The sequence below is a fragment of the Diadema setosum genome, chromosome 11, assembly GCF_964275005.1.
Source record: "Diadema setosum chromosome 11, eeDiaSeto1, whole genome shotgun sequence".
Taxonomy (NCBI): domain Eukaryota; kingdom Metazoa; phylum Echinodermata; class Echinoidea; order Diadematoida; family Diadematidae; genus Diadema; species Diadema setosum.
Window position 1 is genome coordinate 13,598,894 of NC_092695.1, and position 24,071 is coordinate 13,622,964.

At 38.9% G+C, this 24,071-nt stretch overlaps 1 protein-coding gene across 1 annotated transcript in view; it reads left to right on the forward strand.

Annotated features, from left to right (window-relative positions):
* LOC140234851 (97 kDa heat shock protein-like) overlaps positions 1–24,071 on the forward strand; it is a 68,908-nt gene that overhangs the window by 28,674 nt on the left and 16,163 nt on the right. Inside the window, exons 3-12 of the mRNA XM_072314897.1 lie at positions 3,765–3,905; positions 4,656–4,778; positions 5,347–5,446; positions 6,287–6,420; positions 7,508–7,752; positions 8,152–8,228; positions 9,393–9,544; positions 12,468–12,571; positions 19,702–19,832; positions 21,922–22,271. Of these exons, the coding sequence (XP_072170998.1) occupies positions 3,765–3,905; positions 4,656–4,778; positions 5,347–5,446; positions 6,287–6,420; positions 7,508–7,752; positions 8,152–8,228; positions 9,393–9,544; positions 12,468–12,571; positions 19,702–19,832; positions 21,922–22,271 (1,557 nt within the window). The remainder of the gene's footprint in view (positions 1–3,764; positions 3,906–4,655; positions 4,779–5,346; positions 5,447–6,286; positions 6,421–7,507; positions 7,753–8,151; positions 8,229–9,392; positions 9,545–12,467; positions 12,572–19,701; positions 19,833–21,921; positions 22,272–24,071) is intronic.

Sequence of the window (24,071 nt, forward strand, 5' to 3'; positions counted from 1 at the left end):
ACTGCTAGAGCGAGGCGCGCCATGCAGCTGAGGGTTTATGACGTAATAAAGGCTTTGGGAAATCGGCACAAATTTCAGCACATGCTATAAGTACGTATGGGTGGAAATCACTGATCTCTAATGGAAGAACAAGATCAGTGGTGGAAATGAGCTGCATGCTTGGCGGAGGTCTGCGCTCTCAGAGTGCTTCTCTAGTTTTTTTTATGTTATGGTTTACTTTTGATGGTCAGATATGCTACATGAGATATCTTGTATAGTATGTATACTTGTACTGATTCAATTTTTGGCACACCTGCAGGTTAACAATCAAATGGCACAGAACCTTGGTGAAATATAACATTTTCCAACTGTACCATCATGTAGGACTGTCCATTGGTGATAGACACATTGTACATCATGTAATTCAGTTTGAAGAATGGAAATTGGTAAATGGAATAACAGTGTCGACAGGTCAAAGTTCACTACTTTGCAGAACAATATAATTTCCATTTAGCAAGGAATGTCTGGTAATGATGTACAAGGTAGTGTAAGTTGTCAGACAGGGTAGAAATAACTGCCATTTAGTATTAACATGATTATCATGGAAGGTCAAGATCAAAGGTTACTGTACTTTGGCTTTAAAAATGTCATTTTCAAGCAGTATCCTGAGCTAGGATTTCAGACCTGAAATTCCATTTGATTTGGGTCATGGCCACTTTGGCTTTGACTGTCAAGTTTTTAGAGGAGGCATCAGAGTTACTGTATACGCCGTTATTTTCACGTACAGATATTTTCGCGAATGACGAGGTCATAGACATTTTCGCGAGATGTTGTTTTTGCGAATCGATGCCGACGCTTACATTAATGCTCTATTAACAAAGCGCATGGAGACAATTTCGCGTGTTGTTAAATTCGCGATCCAACTGCAATTTGCGAAATTCGCGAAAATTAAACCCTCGCGAAAATAATAGCTTATACAGTAGTTGGTTGGGGGGGGGGGGGTGGGTGTATCAGGGTCAAAATTGATTTACCTAAAAAATTATGTTGGGCCTGGCAACAAAAATTACAACTAAAGGATCAATATGATATTGTACATGTGACACTGTAATACAAGTGTTTGAATACATAGGAATACTCAATGAAAATACCAGGGAAATTTAAATATATTTTAGGCCACATTCTGGAAGAGAAATGTATGTGTGCTTGTCTTGATGAGGTTCCTGTTTTGTGGAAAATATCTACTTAGAGACAAATGAATCAATAGTTGCATAGATTTATTTATAAAAACTTGAGACATACTCTGTGAAGCCCTGTCTATAGCCCCCTTGTAAGAGACCCGATCCACCAGCCAGTGACATGTTTCAATAAACAAAATGTGGTTACAATCACTGATCTCAACTACATAGAGAGCAGTGGTTACAATCCATGCATGTGATTGATGAGCAGTATCTCAATCATTCTCTGTCTGCAATGTTGTGTGTGTGTGCTGAGTGTATCAGAGGAATGTTACCACAGTTGCATTCTAACAGAAGGGTTACTGTGGTAATGTTAGGGTAATATTGCAGTAATTACCATAGGTGACTAGGGTACAATTTAACAAAAGTTACCACGACATCATCCGAGCAACATGTTGCGGGGACTGTTTTAACAAGCAGGGTAAAAAAAAAAAAAAATTAACTGTACTACGCTACCCAGACCTTGTTGCGGTAGCAAGGTTCTATTAAAACGGGGCTTGTGAGATAGACCTACAATGCAAATGTTTCTCGTTTTGTGATGTATTCAGCTTTTCATTAGGTTAAAGATTATATAAAGTTTTGGTACCTCAAAAGTTTCCCTGAATTTCCTTGTCTTAGTTTGTGTTTCAGGTTAAAGTACCTTTCGTATAACTAACACTGTGAGACTTACTCGCCCCAAAGTGCTCTCATGTCTTAGTAATCATGCAATTAACTGCGACCAGCAGCCCCATACACATAGCGACCAGCAGCCCCATATGCATTGCCATAGCGTAATGGGGCTTCGCATTGTAGCATTCAGGATCATGACAGATTTAGTATCGCGGGTAAATATCAACTTAAAATCCAAAAATTTCTTCAATTTGAAGACTTACCAGTTAAGTTGAAGTATTGAAAACAGGCTTCGGGCAACGTTTGGTTTTGCCAATAGTCCCTTTCTGTTCGAATTGATGACTGAATGTGACTCGATCGAGAGGACCTTGGGAGAGCTACATGCACTGAATACCACGGCCAGCGCATGCGCACACAAACATCTTATCCATTCATGGATTTGAAATTTGTGCGCGTGTGATGTGCATGCGCTGGCCGTAGTATTCAGTGTATGTAGCTCTCCCAAGGTCCTCTCGACCGAGTCACATTCGGTCATCAATTCGAACAGAAAGGGACTATTGGCAGAACCAAACGTTGCCCAAAGCCTGTTTTCAATACTTCAACTTAATTGGTACAATAAGTCTTCAAATTGAAGAAATTTTTGGATCTTGTTGCCCAAAGCCTGTTTTCAATACTTCAACTTAATTGGTACAATAAGTCTTCAAATTGAAGAAATTTTTGGATCTTAATAAGATCCAAAAATTTCTTCAATTTGAAGACTTATTGTACCAATTAAGTTGAAGTATTGAAAACAGGCTTTGGGCAACGTTTGGTTCTGCCAATAGTCCCTTTCTGTTCGAATTGATGACCGAATGTGACTCGGTCGAGAGGACCTTGGGAGAGCTACATACACTGAATACTACGGCCAGCGCATGCACATCACACGCGCACAAATTTCAAATCCATGAATGGATAAGATGTTTGTGTGCGCATGCGCTGGCCGTGGTATTCAGTGCATGTAGCTCTCCCAAGGTCCTCTCGATCGAGTCACATTCAGTCATCAATTCGAACAGAAAGGGACTATTGGCAAAACCAAACGTTGCCCGAAGCCTGTTTTCAATACTTCAACTTAACTGGTAAGTCTTCAAATTGAAGAAATTTTTGGATTTTAAGTTGATATTTACCCGCGATACTAAATCTGTCATGATCCTGAATGCTACAATGCGAAGCCCCATTATACTATGTGTATGGGGCTGCTGGTCGCAGTTAGCTATGCGTATGGGGCTGCACGCTGCTGGTCGCAGTTATCATGCAATAATGGTTTTGTACAATACGTGTACTATCGCCACCGTCCTCGCCGCCGTACGGCGGCGGCTCTGGTACGAAACCATTATTGCATGATTACTCAGACATGAGAGCACTTTGGGGCGAGTAAGTCTCACAGTGTTAGTTATATGAAAGGTACTTTAACCTGAAACACAAACTAAGACAAGGAAATTCGGGGAAACTTTTGAGGTACCAAAACTTCATATTATCTTTAATCTCTTTTTTTCCTGTCCCATTCCACTTTCACCCCATTCCATATGGTTGGCAGAAATGACATCCATCCTCAGTATTTCTTTTCTATTCTACTTTCTTTGAAATCTGAGCATATATTTCTCTATCCTTGTCCATCTTGATATTTACCTGATTTTCTCTTAACAGCATCCTTGCCAGAAAGTAGCAAGCTTCAGGTCTGCAGTCCTAATATTAATATAATGTTTTATGGTGATTTTACATGTAGCTGATAACAAGTATGGAAATGAATAAATAAGCAATTTTTAAAAAAAAAAATTTTCTTTAAAGGGTGATAGGTAGAAACTCAAAGTCAAAGGTCACAAGAAATTAGATGTACAATTTTACATACTGGGCCATAAATTCCATTTTCACCATTTTTGCTCTATGTTTGCTCTGTTTTAACAGGCCATCACAAACTTCAAGAACACAGTATCACAATTCAAGCGGTTCATCGCAAGGAGGTTTGATGACCCCTCTGTAAAGACGGATGTTGAGCGTGTCCCTTACAAAGTCACAAAGCTTAAAGATGGCAAAGTGGGCCTGCAGGTAAAGTCTTTTCACTGTTATCTGGCTTAAGGGCACAAACAACATATTAATCCTACATTCCACTATTTCAATTCAAACACTAGCACCTTGTTTTCCTGTAAAGGGTGTTCAAACTGAGATTATCACTTTAGATAATAATTTCAAAGAGTATAGCAATCCATAGGACGAATAACAAAATCTCTGAAATGAGCCACTCCATGTTTGAGTTCACTGTAATAAATAGAGAGAAATTTAAGTAGCAAAATGTGAGAAGTTTCACTAAAAATCTGTAATGAAGGAGAAAGTTGGGATATTTTCCAGTTTTGAAGGTTTTATTTGTCATATATTTCACATTTTAGATATTTTCTTGAAACTGATGTTGGTCACAATTCATATGCAGATTAGGTCATGTGATGGAGTCAGTGCTTCACATGATTTTAATGCACTTGCATGAAATTCTTAAACATTTATAGTTTTAATTGAAATAAAAAGGAATGAATTATGAAATTATAAAGATTTCACCAAGTATATTTTGATGTTTCTTTGACATTAAGTGGTAATGAGGTTCATTGATTCAAACTCCATGTGAAATTCGCAGGTCATTCATGTATAATTTGGCATTTCATTTCAGGTACTTTCACAAAACATGTATGTCCTGTGTATTGCTCTGAGCATGTGCATGAGGGGATAACTTTCTGTGCGTTTACAGTACATATATCTGTGATTTCTGCTGGTCAGGATAACCCTTTACTGTGATTTTTGTATGAACAGGTACAGTACCTTGGTGAGCAGGAGACGTTCACACCAGAGCAGGTTTACGCCATGCTCCTGACCAAACTCAAGGAGACATCTGAAGTGAATTTACAAAGGAAGGTGGTGGATTGTGTGATCTCGGTAAGTAAGCAGTAGGTGCTTCAGGAAAATTCTAAATGATGTCGATGATCTTGTAATGAATTTTCCCAAGTGATTGATGTGCCATTAAGAGAAATATAAGGTGTCCTTTATAAGACAAGTTTTGTCAAATCATCATGATACACTAGAATTAATGATAATGTGGAGATTTTATAGCATTGTTAGTTCTCAGCAAAATTGCTGAAAGGATTTTTCCCCACCATCCCCCCCCCCCCGTATTCATGTGTATTATAAGTATGTGTCAAAGTAAACACTTTTACAGTACATGTGTGACATGGAAAGTGAATGTTTATCAGTAGACAGAGACAACAAGTCATGTGTGGGCAGCACCACAGTTAAGTTTTCCAGGTGATAGAGATCTGAAATGAGACTAGCAGCAGACTGAAATAGCATGACAAAACAACAAGGAATCGTGCTTAAACCATTACAACTTGGAACTTATTCTTAGTGGTGCTTTGTTGTTCATGAGCTGGGCTATGGATCCACAGGCAACGGGTACCTGTATGTCTCTTTGCCTCAACCTGTCATTATTACCAACCACTCTCAACAGGTTCCCCAGTATTACACTGATCTGGAGAGGAGAGGTATTCTCCATGCTGCAGAGATTGCTGGACTCAACTGTCTCAGGGTCATCAGTGACACTACAGCAGGTAGGGTACTAACACTAAACATGTCATTGTCTCCCAACCCTCCCTCGGGTTCAGGTACAAACATATCCCATCACTTCCTGGGGCATTTTCCTGCAGAAATTGTCGCCAGTAGATTGGGAACTTTGTATTTCACTTCATTCTGCATACCTTACATTAGAAGGTGATGAGTTAGAACTAGTCAAAGTCATTAAGTCTTCACAAAACCAGAATATATTTTAAAAAAATGCCTATGTGAGAGAGGAAATGTCATCGTGTAAAGTGTATGGCCCATTATAGAATCACTGATGAAATTAGCGACTAAGAGACTGTGGGGGGAAATGCAATGCAAACAAATATTTTGTATAATATTGCTTTATGAATTGCGAACAATAAATGTTAAAAAGTATAATTTGCAAACATGTTCTACCAAAGCATAGAAATGTCGCACTTATGTGGGTTTAAAAAAAAGTTTTCTTGGTCTGTTATCTCAGAAATAATCCCTCTCCCTTAACAAGCCATGACTGCTTGATTTTGCTCTCATCTACATTGTAAATTGTCATCGTAACTAATACAGTTTATGCATTGTTCAAAACCATTTTTGCCCCTTAAGATTTATGTGCTGGACAGTAGGGTACTTGTGAGGTGATAACATCACCACTAGCTCTATGACAGCTTTGTCTCAAATGGTCATTAAATGACAATTCAATTAAAATTTCAATTAAAATGTCAAAATACAGAAGAAATTCCACAATGCAAATGATGGAGCGTTTCTACCTAGTGCTCTCAAAGCCCTTGAAAGCTACCCCAACTTAACATTATTGGAGCACATTACTAACTGCATCTTTCTCTTCTGATTGATAGTGGCCCTGGCATATGGCATCTACAAGCAGGACCTCCCAGCTCCAGAGGAAAAGCCCCGCAATGTAGTGTTTGTAGATTGTGGCCATGCCTCCCTTCAGGTTTCAGTTACTGCTTTCAATAAGGGCAAATTAAAGGTATGGTGTCTCTGAATATATGTGTGTGTGTGTGTGGTGCTGTTTTACATATTTATGCCTGATAGCTTGTGTGATAATTTACTAGCATTGGATGGCATTGACGTAATTGGGTATGAAGCCTTATGAGAAGAAATAGGAGAGAGAGAAATCCCATGTAAGCTGTGGCAAAAACTAGGATTGCCTGCATAACTAATTGGTCATGTCTCCATTTATACTGAACTGCTAGCTAAAACAGAGGAAGCCTTTCAATGCAATAAATCCTGCCCAGGCAGTGTATGGGCTTATTGAACTCCACCTCCTACAAATCTACTAGTATTCAGTAAATAGTCAAGACTGGGGCTTAATTGGGCAAGTCTGCTATTTTGCCATTGTTTGACTATCATTGTAGCATTATGATGCCAGGGAGATACTAGTACATGTTTTATCTGCAATTATTTCCAAGCTGTCTGTCTGCCCTGTCATAAATCTTACAGTCTACAATAAAAAGAAGGAAAAATTAAAACTTTTATACTTACAGAGTATAAGATGCAAGAATTGTACTGTTGATCCCAACATATAAATGAATTACATTAAACAATAGGAGTGAGTCTATGGTGACATTTATTGAAACAGGGTACACATTAGACTACTACAGTCAAGATTTTGAAGCCAATCAAATCATGATTTTTCAGCTTTACATTTATATTAATAGTAATAAACAGAGATCATGCAAAGTACTGTATGCGCCAAATATTTTTAGAGGTTTTTATTTTCGCAAATTTCGTGAGTCGGGAGCTATTCCTGAATTGATAGAAACATGAAAATATTGACTCTGATCCCGATATGAATGTGACGTGCATGTATACATTTCTCCATTCAGTACCATACTCCATAATCGCAAATTTGACTACTTGAGAAATTGTCGAAAAGTCCCAATTCATGAAAATTTAGACTCGCTAAATATATGACGTATACATAACATAAAGAATACATATTCATGATGAATTGAATTCACAATTAGCAAACCATCCCTTCAGTAAACACAAAGCGTGGCTGTTAGTTACATCATGAGCAAAGATCCAGTACTCTCCATTTTCTGCATCTGCAGGTTTTGGCAAATGCATCTGACAGGCAACTTGGTGGCCGTGACTTTGACTGGCTGCTTGCTGAGCACTTTGCAGAGGAATTTAAGACTCGCTACAAACTGGATGTCAAGTCTAACATGAGGGCATGGCTGCGACTCCTAACGGAGTGTGACAAGCTAAAGAAATTGATGAGTGCCAATGCCACCGAAATCTCTATGAACATCGAGTGTATCATGAATGACCGTGATGTTTCTGGAAAGATGAAGAGGTGGGCTTCGAGAAACTGGAGGGAAATATAAGAAAATTTGTTCTGAAGAAGCATGAATTTGTATGATTACCAGGACTACCATTGTGATAACTAAAATCCTGAAAACCGAATGGCTGTTTTGCTGTGATAATCGCTTTCAATGTGACTCAGCTACTGTGAAAAATCTCAAATGTCAACATTTTGCTTCATTTCTACTTGTATTGTATTTTTGCTTACTTTTGTCCAAAAAAACAAAATTGTTGTTTTTTTTTCAGACTCAGTGTAAAGTACAGAGTATATTGTACTGTTTTGATCAAGTAAACTAAGTGTAATTTGATAAAAAGAGATTATTTTTCAAGATTGCCCTGAATTCTTCCAATGGTATTATATTTATTCTCTCACTCCTGTCTATTTTCTTAGGTCTGACTTTGAGGGTCTTGCTGGAGACCTGTTAAAACGTGTTGAGGGACCGCTCCGATCTGTGCTAGAACAAACAAGTGAGTATGGCTCATCACAAACTCAAAGTGTCCTCAAGGAATCTTGACCGTTATGACTTGCTTTTAAATGGAGACCTCTTCTGTGACCTTATGCACACGCATGGCCATGGTACTTCTTTGTGTACCACATGTCTCTTTGCTAACTTTCTAGTGTTTATGCATTTCCATATTCAAAACACCACAGACCTTAGAAAATTCCATTTAAAGCAATAAAAGGATTTACCAGGTCATGGTATTGCATGATCACCAAAACTGTTTAATTCAGCTGATTGGATTTTATAAAATGGATTCAAGAATGTAACCAATAGGAAGCGCTGAAATGAGTCACGTGTGCTTTGGTTATTCTAGTCCCATCGCACTGCGTGTTAAATCCTATTGCCGATCGTCTGTGCGCGCAGCGGCTCCTTTGAATTGCATGCATACAGTACGCACTGTCAATCCTGTAAACAACTTCTAGTTTGGGCTGCCGGCCGGTCGGCCTTTCTTCCCTTGTGCATAACATGATGTGTGGCGTACGTATACTCTTAATTATACGTACACTTTGCACAGTACAGTAGACCAAGCGTTGTGGGACCGGACGCGTACATGGAGTCACTTTGAAGGGCAAATCCAACGATTTAGCAGGTTAATTCTCATGCCGTTTTCAGAGTATGTTGTCTAGTAGGCCTATATTAATTAATATTAATAATATCAATTTATAAAGCGCAAAACCTATAGACATATATTCTTCTGCGCTGCAAAAGCTTCTGATGTGCTTGATAATAACGAACAGTTAAAAGTGTGGAGTCTATATCATATATAATATGAGGAGTCTATATCAAGTCTTTAAGGTAAAGGGTGCATATTCTATGTAAAATAAGTAAGTTTTCATGTGGTAACAGTGTCCGGAAACCCCACCCCCCATCATACTTATACTGTATGTGCGGGATTTCCGAGTGCGACGTGCGTAAATGTTTGAGACGAACATCGTCGGACGTCTTGACCCACAAAGGTACGTGAAAAATGCTGTTAGTTTTCGAATTTTCGACCCATTTTATAAAACATTTGATGCACATGATTATTTCGTGGCGTTAGTGGAGGCGTAGCTCACGCACTCTATCCTGTGCATCATTTGTATAATAATGCATCTTGGTGTGCATCCTCCTTTACCTTCAAACTGTTCAGAGTTGAAGCCAGAGGACATCCACTCAGTTGAGATCGTTGGTGGCTCAAGTCGAATCCCATCCATCAAAGAGACGATCAAGAAAGTGTTCAAGAAGGAATGCAGCACCACCCTTAACCAGGATGAGGCAGTTGCCAGAGGTTGCGCTCTTCAGGTGAGATATCCTCCCTCATGAGCGCAGTGCTTCAAAGTTGGGGCTTCCCCTTCACAAACATACAAATGTGATACATGATGAATAGGTGAACTCATTTTGCTTGTGACCGTGTCTCTATCGCTTTTTACGATTTGCCACTTGTGAACGAACACACAGGTAGCACAAAAATGACACTGTCACCACATTTGTGTAGTATGGACTGTCATGCACAGGAATTCTGATATGGGATAAGACAGTGTTTGAGCAGGACCATCATTTTTATGATATACTCACCCAAATTATAAGCGTGAACACTCGTCATCATGAAGAAGATTTAGGAAATGTATGACAAAGTATACCCATGGATGTTCAAAGCCTTTACTTGCCTTGGAAAGTAAGTGTATGAAGGAATATTTGTAAGTAGACCAAGATTTGCTTGCCAGACAACACCATACATACATTGCACTCCCGTTATAATTAACATGGTAATGACAAAATTTTTGTTCAAACAAAATCAAAATTCAGGTCCCAAAATTATCATCTTTATATGTTTATACACTATACTGTTCTTTTACAAAATCTCGGTATCACAAAAAAATGAAAAATAAAAGAAAATGAAAAAAAAAAATAAAATCGCTGGTCCAGAGGACTTTGTTATAAGGGAAGTACAGTGTAGTCCAGTGATGCACTGAACTCTGTCAATCCCGAAAGCAGCTTGCGCTCTAAAGCTAGTACAAGTGTGGTGGCTGTATTTAGGAATAACTAGAATGATGGCACATTTGAGATTCAATGTTTTGTGTCATAAACACCAGCTGCTGACAGAAAGAATAATGCAACCAAGAAGTTTTTGTTTGTTTGCCTTGCTTTTGCTTTTGTTTTTTGTTTTTTGTTTTTTTGTTTTTTGTTTTTGGTGGCACTGGCTTGAGAAGGTAATTTTCTTTTTGAAGGATTGATAAGATATGTTATCAGTTCCATGGGACATACCAATCCTGTTTATGAAGGTCTGTCAAAACAAAATCTGAAAGATAAATGGGTACAGGTATAAGCATTGTACAAAGTCTGATTTTGTTGGTGATGTTCAAGCGTGTCGGTGGTATGGTGTGATATGTCCCACACTTCACCACAGCCTAAAATGGTGTAATACACCATTTTAGGCTGTGATGAAGTCCAGTATCTTTAATCAGTGGACCATTTCGGTAATGTTATTAGATTCTGTACGTGCATTGTTCACAAAAGTTTTCTTTAATAACCACAAAGTTTGCTGGAGGCTTGCCTTACCTACAAACAGCTAAGTGAATTCCTACCTTAGAAACTTAATTGGAGGGAGGAGGTGAATGAAATGGTTTGGTACTAGACAGTAGGAAAAGAGACCTCCACGAATTGTGATACAATACAGAAATGGTCTATTATTATGGAAAAAGGTGTATCTTGTTGAGGTTTGATTGTGGCGTGTCGTAGCATATCTTAAAGGAGACCTCCGGATGATTTTCAGATTTTTACATTTGAACAACTATAAATTAGTTATACTGAGGACAGAGTTTCAGAATTTGTCATAACTGGGATGAAGAATAAGAATATTTTCAAAATTTAGGACAAATTGCAATGAACAAGGATGATGACATGGCAGAGACACCATAAGAATGCACGAGTTGGGGCTCAAGGAAGCAGAACAAAAGAAGAAGGCATGCATAGATTATACACAGGTGAAGTCGCAAGCAAGCGGTATTGTAATGGAATTACACTGCTACATTTCTGAAATATGTGAACCTCCTATGTCATCATCCTTGTTCAGTGTAATTTGTTTAAGGTTTTTCAAAGTATTGTTTCTCTGCTCAAGAACCACAATAAATTCCACAAATCTATACATGGAGTTGTCGATTTATGTACTGCATGATGTGAAATTATGAAAATCATCTGGAATGTCCCTTTAAGCTATAGCCATTACATACAGGAAAGTACAAGTGACAGATTTTAGGGTTCTATCTCTCTCTATCTCTCTCTCTCTGTCTCAAACAGATTCCATGGCACTACCTTTACATGTATTTTCTGTGCAGTGACAACGAATGTACATATTTGAAATATGTGTATTTACAATAATTATTTCTTTATTATTTATTTTTATTATCATCATCATCATTATGATAATTACTATTATTAATATATAGTTTTTGACTTGAAGATTATGAACTCAATGAGGCAAGTCTTACTTCGATGTGAGCTTGAGATTTAAAAAAAAAAAAAGAATATGAAGAGCAAAATGATGTGAAAGTCAATCCATTCTCTGAGCTTTGCTGTGGTGTGACCTCTACCTTCAGTTCCTCCTAATGGTTACCTCTAACATGTCAGTGTTTTACTGACAACCCTGAGGTGATCTGGAGGGGCTGGGATGGGGGTACCTCAGCCAGCAGGGAAACCCTGACAGTGGGCATTAGCTGCCTGGTCCTCCTCAGGACTAGACTGGATGTCTTTCTGTCTTGGTTTCTTGAACCCAATGAAGATTGGCATGGTCTGATTGCTGCTGTGAAGTAGATAGATTGTATTCCACGTATCTCAGCTGAATAAATCCTTCAAAACTGAGCACTGCATGTCATAATTTTGTTGTGTAGTTGGCTATTGCTTTAACAGACATTGACTGTTCCCATGCATTTGTTGTGTCGTACAGTGTATCTTAAACATGTAGCCATGTGTAAAACCAGCGAATGAAGGCATCTGAATGGGATTCAGCTACATTCTTAACATACTAGTATTGTAAACCAAACAGTGCAGTTTGCCCCATCACAGTCAGTAACACTGCAATGTGTACAAAACAGATTTTGCAGAAAATTTGTCTGTTTTTTTTTTTCTTTTGTAACTAATGAATGAACAATGAATGCTGAGTTGTGATGATGGTATGATTTTATAATAACATTTCTGTACTGTTCATGGTGTGCCTAACATTTTCTAGTGTGCCATCCTGTCACCAACATTTCGGGTACGGGACTTCACTGTGACGGACCTGACACCATATGCAATCAACCTCAATTGGGAAGGCACAGAAGGAGAAGATGGGTGAGTTCTTTGTACATCTCTTCTCACTCTCTCTCTCTGTCATTTTGTCTATCTGGTTGTCTGTTGACAAGTTTGTTGTGACATCAGTATGTGTGTACAGTTTGACCTCGATTATCCGGCCTCCTTTTATCCGGAAATCTCTATTATCCGGACGCATTTACGCAGTGAAGGATTTTTTTTTTTTTTCTTCATCCAAAAATTGAGAAAAAACAGTGACTTTCATGGATCTATTTCACTAATTTCATAAGATGTGCATGATAGGTTTCTCAATATCTAAGGAGGTAAAACATGTATGATTTTCACATAAAGATATACTTTATTTTTGTGGAGGAGGGACTACAATTTTGCACAGGCTAGCATAGATTACACCACCATTGCGGGGTACGCTACCTGCCTAGCTGCCAGTGCACTGGCACGGCAGCTTGAACGGCAGCTCTATACATTAACATTGTGTCTCCCATATCCGGCCAATTCGCTTATCCGGATGAACGCCAGTCCCGACATGGCCGGATAATTGAGGTCGATCTGTAATTATTAGGGAGATATGCACTAGTTTCCATGATCAAAGTCTTTTGCCCAAAATTTGCAAATTAAACCTTACTTCCAGGGGCATTTGATGAAGTGTAATCTAATGTCATGCCAGAATACTCTGGTGACACAGTTCAGTTTCATGGGGATAGTATAGATGTGGGACCCCATTGCATAAGAGTTTTGAAGTTGTTGTTAACTACAGAAAGTGCTGTGACCATAGTAGTACGTGTAGCTGGGCATCAACCAGTCAGCTACAAGTATTTCAATTCTAACTATGGTAACTGCAGTTTTCTTCTTTTAATGATTTGCAATAAATTCAAAGCCTCTCCACATGTTAACCCACTGTGAAATTTGGTAGAATATCCTCATATTTTTAGGTGTGAGAAATGTGCAATATTGATGTATGTGGAAAACCTGTATCTCTGGTATCATAGTGTGGCATAAAGCCAGCTGCAAATGCCAACCATGCATCTGTGAAATACTTTTTGTTTTGCATACGTCTTCTGTGAAGTACAGTACTTCTGGTTTAATGTCTTGTTTATATCCTTTATGCACCCACGCACTTGGTCGAAACTTGCTTTGCTGCTGAAGTACCATTCCCTCAATGCCCCACATTCATGAACCATAATGTATGTGTAGACAAATGTATTTATATGAAACATTGTAACACTTCCCGGTTTCTGTTATTAAGATACAAAGGACAATATGTGACCTTGTATCACAAAACCAGCAAAAAGTCGCCAGACATAAATTTTTAGTTAAGAAGAGATTCTGATAGAGCAGACTTTAAGTTTTATAATGATGTTAACTCAACTCAAATGGACTCTCCTAACCTATCTAAATACACTGGAGTGGAAAGACAGCACAGACTTTGGAACAGTGTATACTGCGAAAAGAGGCTCTGAAGTATAGGGTCTATCCAAAACAGGATGTAAAACTTCACAGCAACAACAATGAAGGGATTATCAGGTTAAGCTATAATTTATCGTCCTTCGTTAATACATTCTATTCATGGCTAATACCAACTTTCAAAGCAGTAGCATCATCCTTTCAAAAGTTATTAATGAGTTGGAAGTGAAGAGTGTAAAGGGTTTGTAAGAAATGAACAGGGACTCTAAAGGGGCGATCACACATCGCCAGTTTAGATGGGGGTTCATGGCGGTTCAGCAATTCGCCGTGCTCTGTCAAAGACCGTGTTCACACCGTACACAAACCCTGGTCATCTGTCACTCATCCGCCATAAACTCTGAGAACCGCGGGGAACCGCCAGAAAAATTAAACATGTTTAATTTTTCGTGGCGGTCTTGGTGGTTTGAAATGGACCGTGTTCAAAACGCCATTCACCGTTTAAAGAACGGCATCCTCCGTGTTTGCACCGCAAGATCCATGATAATACCGTGTTAACACCGCCATAACTTTTCATGAAAAACAAATATTGAACTTAAAAGAGAATAATGCCTCCGGTGACACTTCGTGGCGGAGCAATAAAAAATGGGGGAAAAAACAAAGATGAAGGTAAATATAAAAATGCTAAAGTTTCATTACTTTTTTTTAAATTTCAACACATACAGTAACAAAGAAAGTTTAATGTTCAAAAAGATTGGTATGTTGAATAGTACAGCAGTTACATTGAAAGTTGTGTTCATAATTTTGTTAAAGCAAAAGATAGCCAGCTACGTGAACCTGTAAATTATACACAGAAGACTTATGTGAATGATTATTATGTTGGGTTCTGCTTTCGTGATTATGTATGCCTTTTTATAAGACTGCATGTTGATACAGATATGATGCATCACGCATTACACCGGGTTGCCGTAGTACCCCGGGTAACCGCGTTGTGTAGCGCCACCTCACGTCCACTCGAGGACAGCCAGAGAAAAATGCATGCACTGTGTGTGCGTGTACCAAAGAGGTTCTATATATGTAATAGAGCGCGCGCTCGCATACAGAAGCGGGGCCAATTGAACGACCCGCCGCCATTAGCAAAGAGGTCGACTACCAGAAGACTGAACCCGGAAGTGCCTATAGTAATACACGTAAAGTACAGTTTCGAAGATGAGGTTGGGTTGGAAAAATCATTCTAATTTTAAGGAAAATCAATATTTGTCCATATGCCTCCGGATTTTATAAGAGAGATATATTCTCAACACAGTATAAGTGTTTTGACGAAAAAAGGACTTGCTCTAATGTGTCAAATATGTGCCTTAACATGAAGCCAAAATTGCCAAACAGGCATTTGTGCATTCATACTACATATAAAGATTGCAGAAAGGTACAGTGTATGCTCTGTGGTATGGGAGTACTGATTTCACATAAGGCCAAGTAAAAAAAGAAACCAGTTTCTCGTCCTCGCGCGCATCGATTTTGGCCGCCGCATCGATTTTTTTACTATTTACTATTTTCAAAATGGCGCTGAAAATACCAAGAAATTCATAATTCTTGTCCCAACCCGCTCCCCGCCCGCATCGATTTTCAGTTGCCGCATCGACTTTTTTGATATTTACTATTTTTTCGGCCGCCGGAAAAAAGAAGAAGATCGACAATTCACCTACCAATCGTGACGTCTCATTTCTAATTTTTACGCCTTGCGTCCTCTACTTAGCTGTAGACTGTAGTACAGCTGTAGCTTCTGTGTGTAGTGTGTATGTAATAACGCATGCATTTCACACTGCGAGCTCGGCCGATCGGCAAGAAGGAATGACCCACAAAGCGTCGAACTGCACTGTAGTGGGATGGGCGGCGCGGCGGGCCGGCCTACTGGGCCATGGGCTGTGATGTACAGCGCACTCGGTACGTCGTGAACGCGATAGCGGCAACATTTTTGCGAACAATCGCTGATATTCCACGCATATTTCGCGCGTTGTTCGTATTTTTCCCCGTTTCTGATATTTTAAGCGGATGAATTGTACTGTACAAATGCTTGTGAGGATTGTACGGTATCGAGTTTGTATACATTTTCATGTCATTGTGACTATGTGCATGTGTGTGCAGTGTCAGAAGGTACGGTGCCAGCAGGGAGGTCCACACCTCCCTGGTGCCAGTGCAGTGGCCGTGCCGCACCGTATATCGGCAAAGTGTGCGTGTTTTGTAGCTGTCCAGGTCCCCATCCCCTGGTCTGTCACGGCGATACATTCTATTTTGAAGAGAAAATGAATGCGCTTTTCCAGCAAATGTAGAATTATTAAATGGGTGTATCTACAAAATAAATAACTTTTCCACGGATTCTGGTTTCTGCGGGATACTTTTCTTCACGATGTACATTCACGGACACAGCCGTGAGTGGTATCATCTGTATAGTGTACTGTTATACAATCATTCATCATCCGAATAATGAGCGATTATCAAATGTCTTTTTAGAACATGAAGAAACATCTTTAAACGTTTAATGCTAGAATGCCATATCAGTATCATTTTGACATCCATCTGCAATTGTACAAGCCAGTTTCTAGTTGAATGTGCTACAACTCTAATGTACTGTGAAGAACTGCAGATATACATGTACATACCAGCTGTGTGGACACAAAAAGTCACAATCACCAATAAATAAAGCAGTGTTTTGAATATCATGGAATTTATTTCAGTCGTACATTTGTTGAATGACATGTTTTATACCTGTTTCAATTAATAGCACAATACATCAGAATTGCAAGTACACTGGTATCAGAAAAGCCATTACAACACTAAATACCAGTATCAAGATGGTCATGTTCCCTTAAAGGGGAAGGCTAGTAACTGATCAGTGGAAATCAGTGGAAATGCTGGGAGATGATTGTTCCCATCCTTATGGGATTTATTCAAGAGTACATTGTATATCTATTGTTGTGTGAAAATGATTTGCTTCAGAATGGTCTCATATTCAAGTAATGTGCAGTTTAATGCTTCCAGGTTAGCGTCCCTGGTCAGTGACGGAGCATTAATCTGCACATTACTTGAATATGAGACCGTTCTGAAGCAAATCATTTTCACACAACAATAGATATACAATGTACTCTTGAATAAATCCCACAAGGATGGGAACAATCATCTCCCAGCATTTCCACTGATTCCCACTGATCAGTTACTAGCCTTCCCCTTTAACATCTGTAGTGGAAAGAAAAAGCAAATGTATTTCTGCATGCATGAAGTTTCATTTCAAGTATGGCACATAATTATATCTATTTGTTTGAAAATGCACAGCGTGCAGGCAAGACGTACACTTGGGACCTGCTGGTCTCATAACACAGCTACCAGAGTGATATTTCATTTCATAAATTGGATATAGAAAATAGTAAAGCCCTCTCTCGTTACCTTTCTCAGAATTACTGGACGAGAAACACATATTACTTTCATTTTGACGATCCTTGAAAAAATAGTAAGATATCAAATAGTAAGGACCTCCCTCATCGCCTTGCTCAAAAAACCCGGACGAGAAACTACTTTCTTTTTTTACTTGGCCTAATATATGTCACTTAGAAACATCAGACATGCATACAACACACACTCCCACACACATATAACACACATTCCCACACCCACCCACACACATACGCACACACATGTACACACCAAACCACATTTTTTTTCAAATTCCTACACACACATACACGCAAAACACACTGTGTGTTGTGTGTGTGTGTGTGTGTGTGTATGTGTGTTGGAATTTGAAAAAAAAGTGGTTAGGTGTGTACGTGTGTGTGCATATGTGTGTGTTTGTTGTGAGTGTGTGTGTGTTTGTTGTGGGTGTGTGTGTGTGTGGGAGTGTGTGTTGTATGTGTGTCTGATGTTTCTAAGTGACGTATATTATGTGAAATCAGTACTCCCATACCAAAGAGTATACACTGTACCTTTCTGCAGTCTTTTTATGTAGTATGAATGCATGAATGCCTGTTTGGCAATTTTGGCTTCATGTTAAGGCACATATTTGACACATTAGAGCAAGTCCTTTTTTCATCAAAACACGTATACTGTGTTGAGAATGTATCTCACTTATAAAATCCGGAGGCATATGGACAAATAATGATTTTCCTTAAAATTAGAATGATTTTTTCAACCCAACCCCATCTTTGAAGCTGTACTTTACGTGTATTACTATAGGCACTTCCGGGTTCGGGCTTCTGGTAGTCGACCTCTTTCGTGCGCACGCGCCACTGTTCAATTGGCCCCGTTTTCATTTGTACGCACTGAATGGTGAGCGCTTACTCTATTACATATAGAACCTCTTTGGCGTGTACATAGTTATTCCCATGCCACTGCATGTTATACTATGCCTGCATGGAAGCTGCGATACCACTAGTGTGTGCTTTAGTGCAGTGCAGTGCAGTGGCTAGCGCGTGCTAGCTCCAGCACCACAAATAATTTCTTCTTTTTGGCACCCAGGGTACAACCTTTTTAAAAAATAATGATAATAATTCAACAAAATGGCTGATTTTTGTTTGGTACCCCGGGATACCATTTTATATGTCATCATATGTTGAAACTTAAGAGAGAAGAGGGAAAAGCGATATTGAAACCTGAAAAAAAAAAAACTCCATTATTATGTTACGTGAACCTGTAAATAAACAGGAAACTATGTAGATATACTGTATTCTCTGATATGTATGTCTTTTTATTGGTTGTTGTTTAGAGATATGTGAAAACTTAATTAAGAAAGAGAAAGAAAGAGATGTTGAGAAAAGCAAGTATTTGTACATCACTTGATATATAGATTTGCAAATGCACAGGAAACTTTGTAGACTATGTTGGATTCTGCTTTGACATGTATGTCTTTTTAATGACAGTTAATACAGATATTTTAAAAGTTAAAAGAGAAAGAAAAAAAGCATGTTGAAACTTGAAGACAGTTGCTCATTGCATCCCTTATGTCAATCTGTAAATACACAGGGGGTTGCAACGTTTCGCAGTTTCTTTTGAATTGTGTTTGCTTAACAAAACAACATGCTACTTGTTGTAACCCATTGAAGACGAGTGAAAGGGCTCTGATTGAATCCAACTACAGGGGCTTGGTATAGACTCCTCCAACTTTCGGGGAGATCTGTGTTACTACCACGCCAATCCGCGTTATTGACGTGTTCAAAACGTGTTGAGAACATAGTCACATCGCGTTTAAGTGCTTTCCGCCATCGTCGGGACATGCTTCACGGCGGTTTGAGAACCGCTATCTAAACCGCCGATGTGTGATCACCCCTTAAAGACACACCTATTCACACTGTTCTAAAAAACAAACAAACAAACAAAAAAAAAACAAAAAAAAAAACTAGAAAAGCTGCTAAAAACACATTCTCCTGTTAATTTCGTGATCTCAAACTTTAGCACAGTGTAGAAGAAGACTTGCTCTTGCAGAAAATATGAAAAATATGAAAACTCCAGATTGACTTGGTGTGTGGGATTTTTTCTTGGTTTTGTGATGCACGGTTACATATGGATTGACAGGATTATGTGCTTGATATTTGTTAGTGGCTTCTGGCCATCATGCTACTTGTTAGAATGAGAACTCAGCAAACATATGTGCTTACCAGAAAACCAAGTACAGTACGGGTTAAGCTCCAGATGATGTTTCTATCCACATTACTATGTGAGCATATATATCATAGCGCGTCTGTCTGTGTCTCTTTGATCATCAGCTCAATGGAGGTGTTCAGCAAGAACCACCAGGCACCGTTTTCCAAGATGCTGACATTTTTCCGCAAGGAGCCATTTAAGCTGGTGGCCCAGTATACTGACCCCAACCTGCCTTTCCAGGAGCCCACAATAGGTAAGTAAAGAGGCGAGGCTAGTGCTGCAATCCGTGGCAGACAGATAGACTCCAATCTACATACACACAAGCACTGCTATTCCATAGGTGTCGAGTGAAGTAGGTAGTGAGAGTATTGGACATGTGACTTTTGATCATTTTGCGTTCATCCCATCCTATGAAGTCAGTCTTGGATTGTTGAAACCAAAATCAGAGTTTCAAATTTTGAGGTGTAAAATCATTGTGATCATGGAGGTTGTACATTTGAGTTTAGTTCATTATAGGCCAAATCTTTCCTTTTCGCCTCACTCAACCAAATCTGAAATGTTACAATAGATAAACATGTTTGCTGGTGCTTGACGGTTGAGGCACATAATTTTGAGATGTTCGGGTTGGAGCTATTGCAATAATTCATTGTATAGTGGTTGGCGTGTGTCATTTGTAAACTTTTTACATTTTCATCCTCTTGAAACCCCCAAAACAATGTGCAATGATATGATATGCAATATAAAAAGCAAGAGGCCTAAAATAGATACCTGACTTACTTGGTTCTATGGGCCTTTGATAAATGAATATTGAGGATATAATTTGAAACGGGAGGCAAAAGATTTTCAATGTCCAAAAGAATTGACCTGAAATGATATAGGTATTCCCGGCCAATTTCGCACTTTTTTCATTCCAATTCCTAATTGCTGCATTCAATCTAGCACAATTTAGACTAGACGGCATGTTCGGTATTTCAATTTTATAATCTTTTCATTCAAATTCATTTTGGAGCATTCAAATTACCTTTTACATCATTCGAATCAGCACTTTTTCAGTTCAAATTCGTAAGACAAGCACCATTTCGCAAATCGTTGAATTCAATTTAGCACGATATAGTCACATGATCACGTAAATGCTGCGCTCGTTCATTCGAATTCATTCTTAGGCATCCAATTTCGCATTTGCTGCAGTCAATTTAGCAGACACGTTTATGCTTTTATTCTGATATCACCTTTGCAACAGTACTTTCAAAATAAGTGTATGTGTTTATAATGTTCGATAGCATTATTTCATGCACAGATACATTGATCTTAAGTTTGTTTTGTCAATAATTGGGAGAAGGAGGTTTCAATTTACATGATTATTTCTTTCATCTGCATGTTTCATTATTTTCATTTGGTGGGTGCTAGATTGCGTTAATTATCATTAGGAATAAATAAAAGTTCTTGGATCAGCTCTAGCCATCAATTTGTCAAGGTTATTACCCTCAAATGCTTCTATGATTCTTTCCCTGTTTTCTTGAGAGATACGCCTGTATCTAACTCGTGCTGCCATGACTGGACATAAGAAAGTGAAGTGAATCTATGGTACTGGTGCAAGCATGGCATGTATAGTTCTGATAACATGTATGGAAGAAGAGGGGGGTTACAGAACAACAAACTTGAGTTATTTAGGGTCAAAGATACCTTTACTATATACTTAACAGTGTGTGGATGAAACAAAAAATCACATTTAAATACGTATAAATCACGGTTCTCACCTTTTCAAAATAGAAATAACGTTACGCCAATTTGAATGAACATGTTTGGAATTTGACTGCCCGTACGCGAAATTGAATGACTGAAATACCATTTCCCGCCAGTGCTGGCGAATTTGAATGACTGAAGAGCACGTGCCAATTTGAATGCCCATTTTACGAATTCGAAAGGCACATGTGCGAATTTCATTGACCGAAATGCTAAATTGAACGAACAAGTTGCAATTTTGAATGACAGAATGTGCAGTGACGAGGATTTTCGCTATATTGAATGAACGTTTTATCAAATGGACTGACAAAAGAGTGAAATTGGCCGGGAAAACCTATATAAAAAACTGGCTACCTCCTGTCAGTTTGTTATACAACATCATTGTGTTTAAAATTAAGATGTTGCACTTTAGTATTGATTTTATTCAGAATATCATTTGTAACACACCATATATCTTTTACATTGCTATGTACTTTGAAGAAACAATTGTGATGATGTTGCTTATCTATTACATATAAACACACTTTCTATATTCAGTGGGTTCTTTAATGTACTTTCAATTCAAAATATGTTTTTGTCTCACATGATTCTATGTACAGGTCAATTCACTGTCAACGGTGTGTTTCCTACAGCCGACAAAGAGAGCTCGAAAATCAAAGTCAAGGTTCGTGTGAATGGCCATGGTATCTTCACTGTGTCCTCTGCCTCCCTGGTAGAGAAGTTGGCTCCACAGGTAGAAGAGCCCATGGAGACAGCCCAGGAGAATGGGCCTAACAACAAGGAGGAGGGAGGTAATGACCAGCAGCAGCAGGAGTCCCCCATGGAGACGGATGGTGGAGCTGCCCCGGATGGTGGGGCAGCTGGTGAGGGAGAGTCGAAGCAAGCAGACACCAAGGCTGGTGACGCTGACGAGGAGAAGGAATCACAACAGGAGAACGGACCACAGGACGTGAGAAGACATACACATACATTTAAATCATATACAGGGATTGACATTAGTAGTGGCCTGCGGCGACTAAAAATTGATCTCGGGCCACTAAATTAAAAAAAGAAAAAAAGAAGGAAAAAAAATATATATATATATGTTTGGTGGCTTGATTGGGCAACAAATATTCAAAATGTAATGTTATGTTTGTTTTCATTTTTTGTCACCAAAATTGTATGTATATTTTCTTTGTTGAGAAAGAGTAAGGGACATTCAGACACACAGACTATTACACCATTTATACACACAGCTGGGCCCAGGAGCAGTCCTGGAGCCCACCTATGTCTGTTCATACAGAGAGTCACCTCTCACCTGAGGCAACACGCAGAGTGACTGAGAGAGGTGTAAATGTCGTGATGACCTTCGGATGCACAGGAATATCAAACATAAATTGTATGCGCAGTCTGCACCGCATACCATTTCCAGAATGCTCTAACATTAGTAACCATTTATACAGAATTTAGGGCACTTTTGAGCACTCCTGAGCCTAGGCTCAAGAGGGGCATAACTTTAGAGTGCTCCAGGTCCCGACTGTCTATTCATACTGAGCTTAGAGGGGTCAAGGAGTGCTCTAAATGCTCTGTATGGATGGATTCCGCCCCCGCCCCCCCCCCCCCCCCCCCCCCCCCCCCGAGATCTCCGCCATCGGTGGTGCGATCGCAATGAAATTTTGCATGCCTGAGACCCACGTCATAATCTACAAGATTGTGTCATGAGATTTTTTGAAACAATTTAAATTTTCATTAATTAATTATGCAAATTAATTTAAGATCATATTTTAGCCTAATTAAAAGCATTGAGAGTCAAATTTTTGATCTGTAAATCTGTTTTAGTATATTCAACAATTGTACATCACAAAAACTTCCAAAAGTCATTTCAATTCTTACGTATTCTATTGTTTTCAGAATTTCTTATGTATTTCTTTGTTTTTCAACTTTTGTTTTTTCTTTGTTTTTTTATTGGAAATTGTCACTGACCACTTTTCTACCATAATTAGCATAAAATTAATCAATGAAAGTGATTATTTGTAAAAATGATCAGGTTTTTATGACTTTCATGACAGAGCACTGTTTTCCATAGGAAATGTACACAAAATCACAAAATTGTGCCCGTTTTGGGGCGACATTCCGTTACAAAAATGGGCGTGGCTTTGCAAATGAATGCGCGGACGTTGCAAATTTGGTCTCAAAAGTTGCGCGAGACTTGAACAAACAAAGTCAAGAAGCCTCTCGACGAAGCCTTCTCGCGTTATAGAATTATAGCGCGAAACGTCAAGGGGGGGGCAAATTCCGCCCCCCCCCCCCCCCCTCCCCGGCCCTTTTAGGGTTAACCACTTGACTGCTATTGGCTACACATGCGCATTCATACCCCTGTGCTACAGCATTTTTGGGGAAATAGGATATCCATGTAAACATTGCATAAATATCTGTTTTTTTACCTTTATTCTTTCTTTTTTTTCAGATTTTCTTTTTTATTTGACGGAAGTCATAATTGAATGGAGCCATAAATAGACATAATTATAAAATTTTCCACCTACCCAACTATGTCCTTGCTGATATCTTGGGTCTGTGTCCGGTGAATGTGTCAGGTAAATGTCTGCTTGGACTTTCGCCAACATCCATTAGTGGGACTAAGATGTCACTATCATATCATCAGATCTTCCACTTTCACCATCAAAATATTGATATTCACTTCCAAGATCCATGAGGTATTCCTCTTCCCCTTCATAAATATCCAAACAGTCACTCAAATCACTTTTACTTC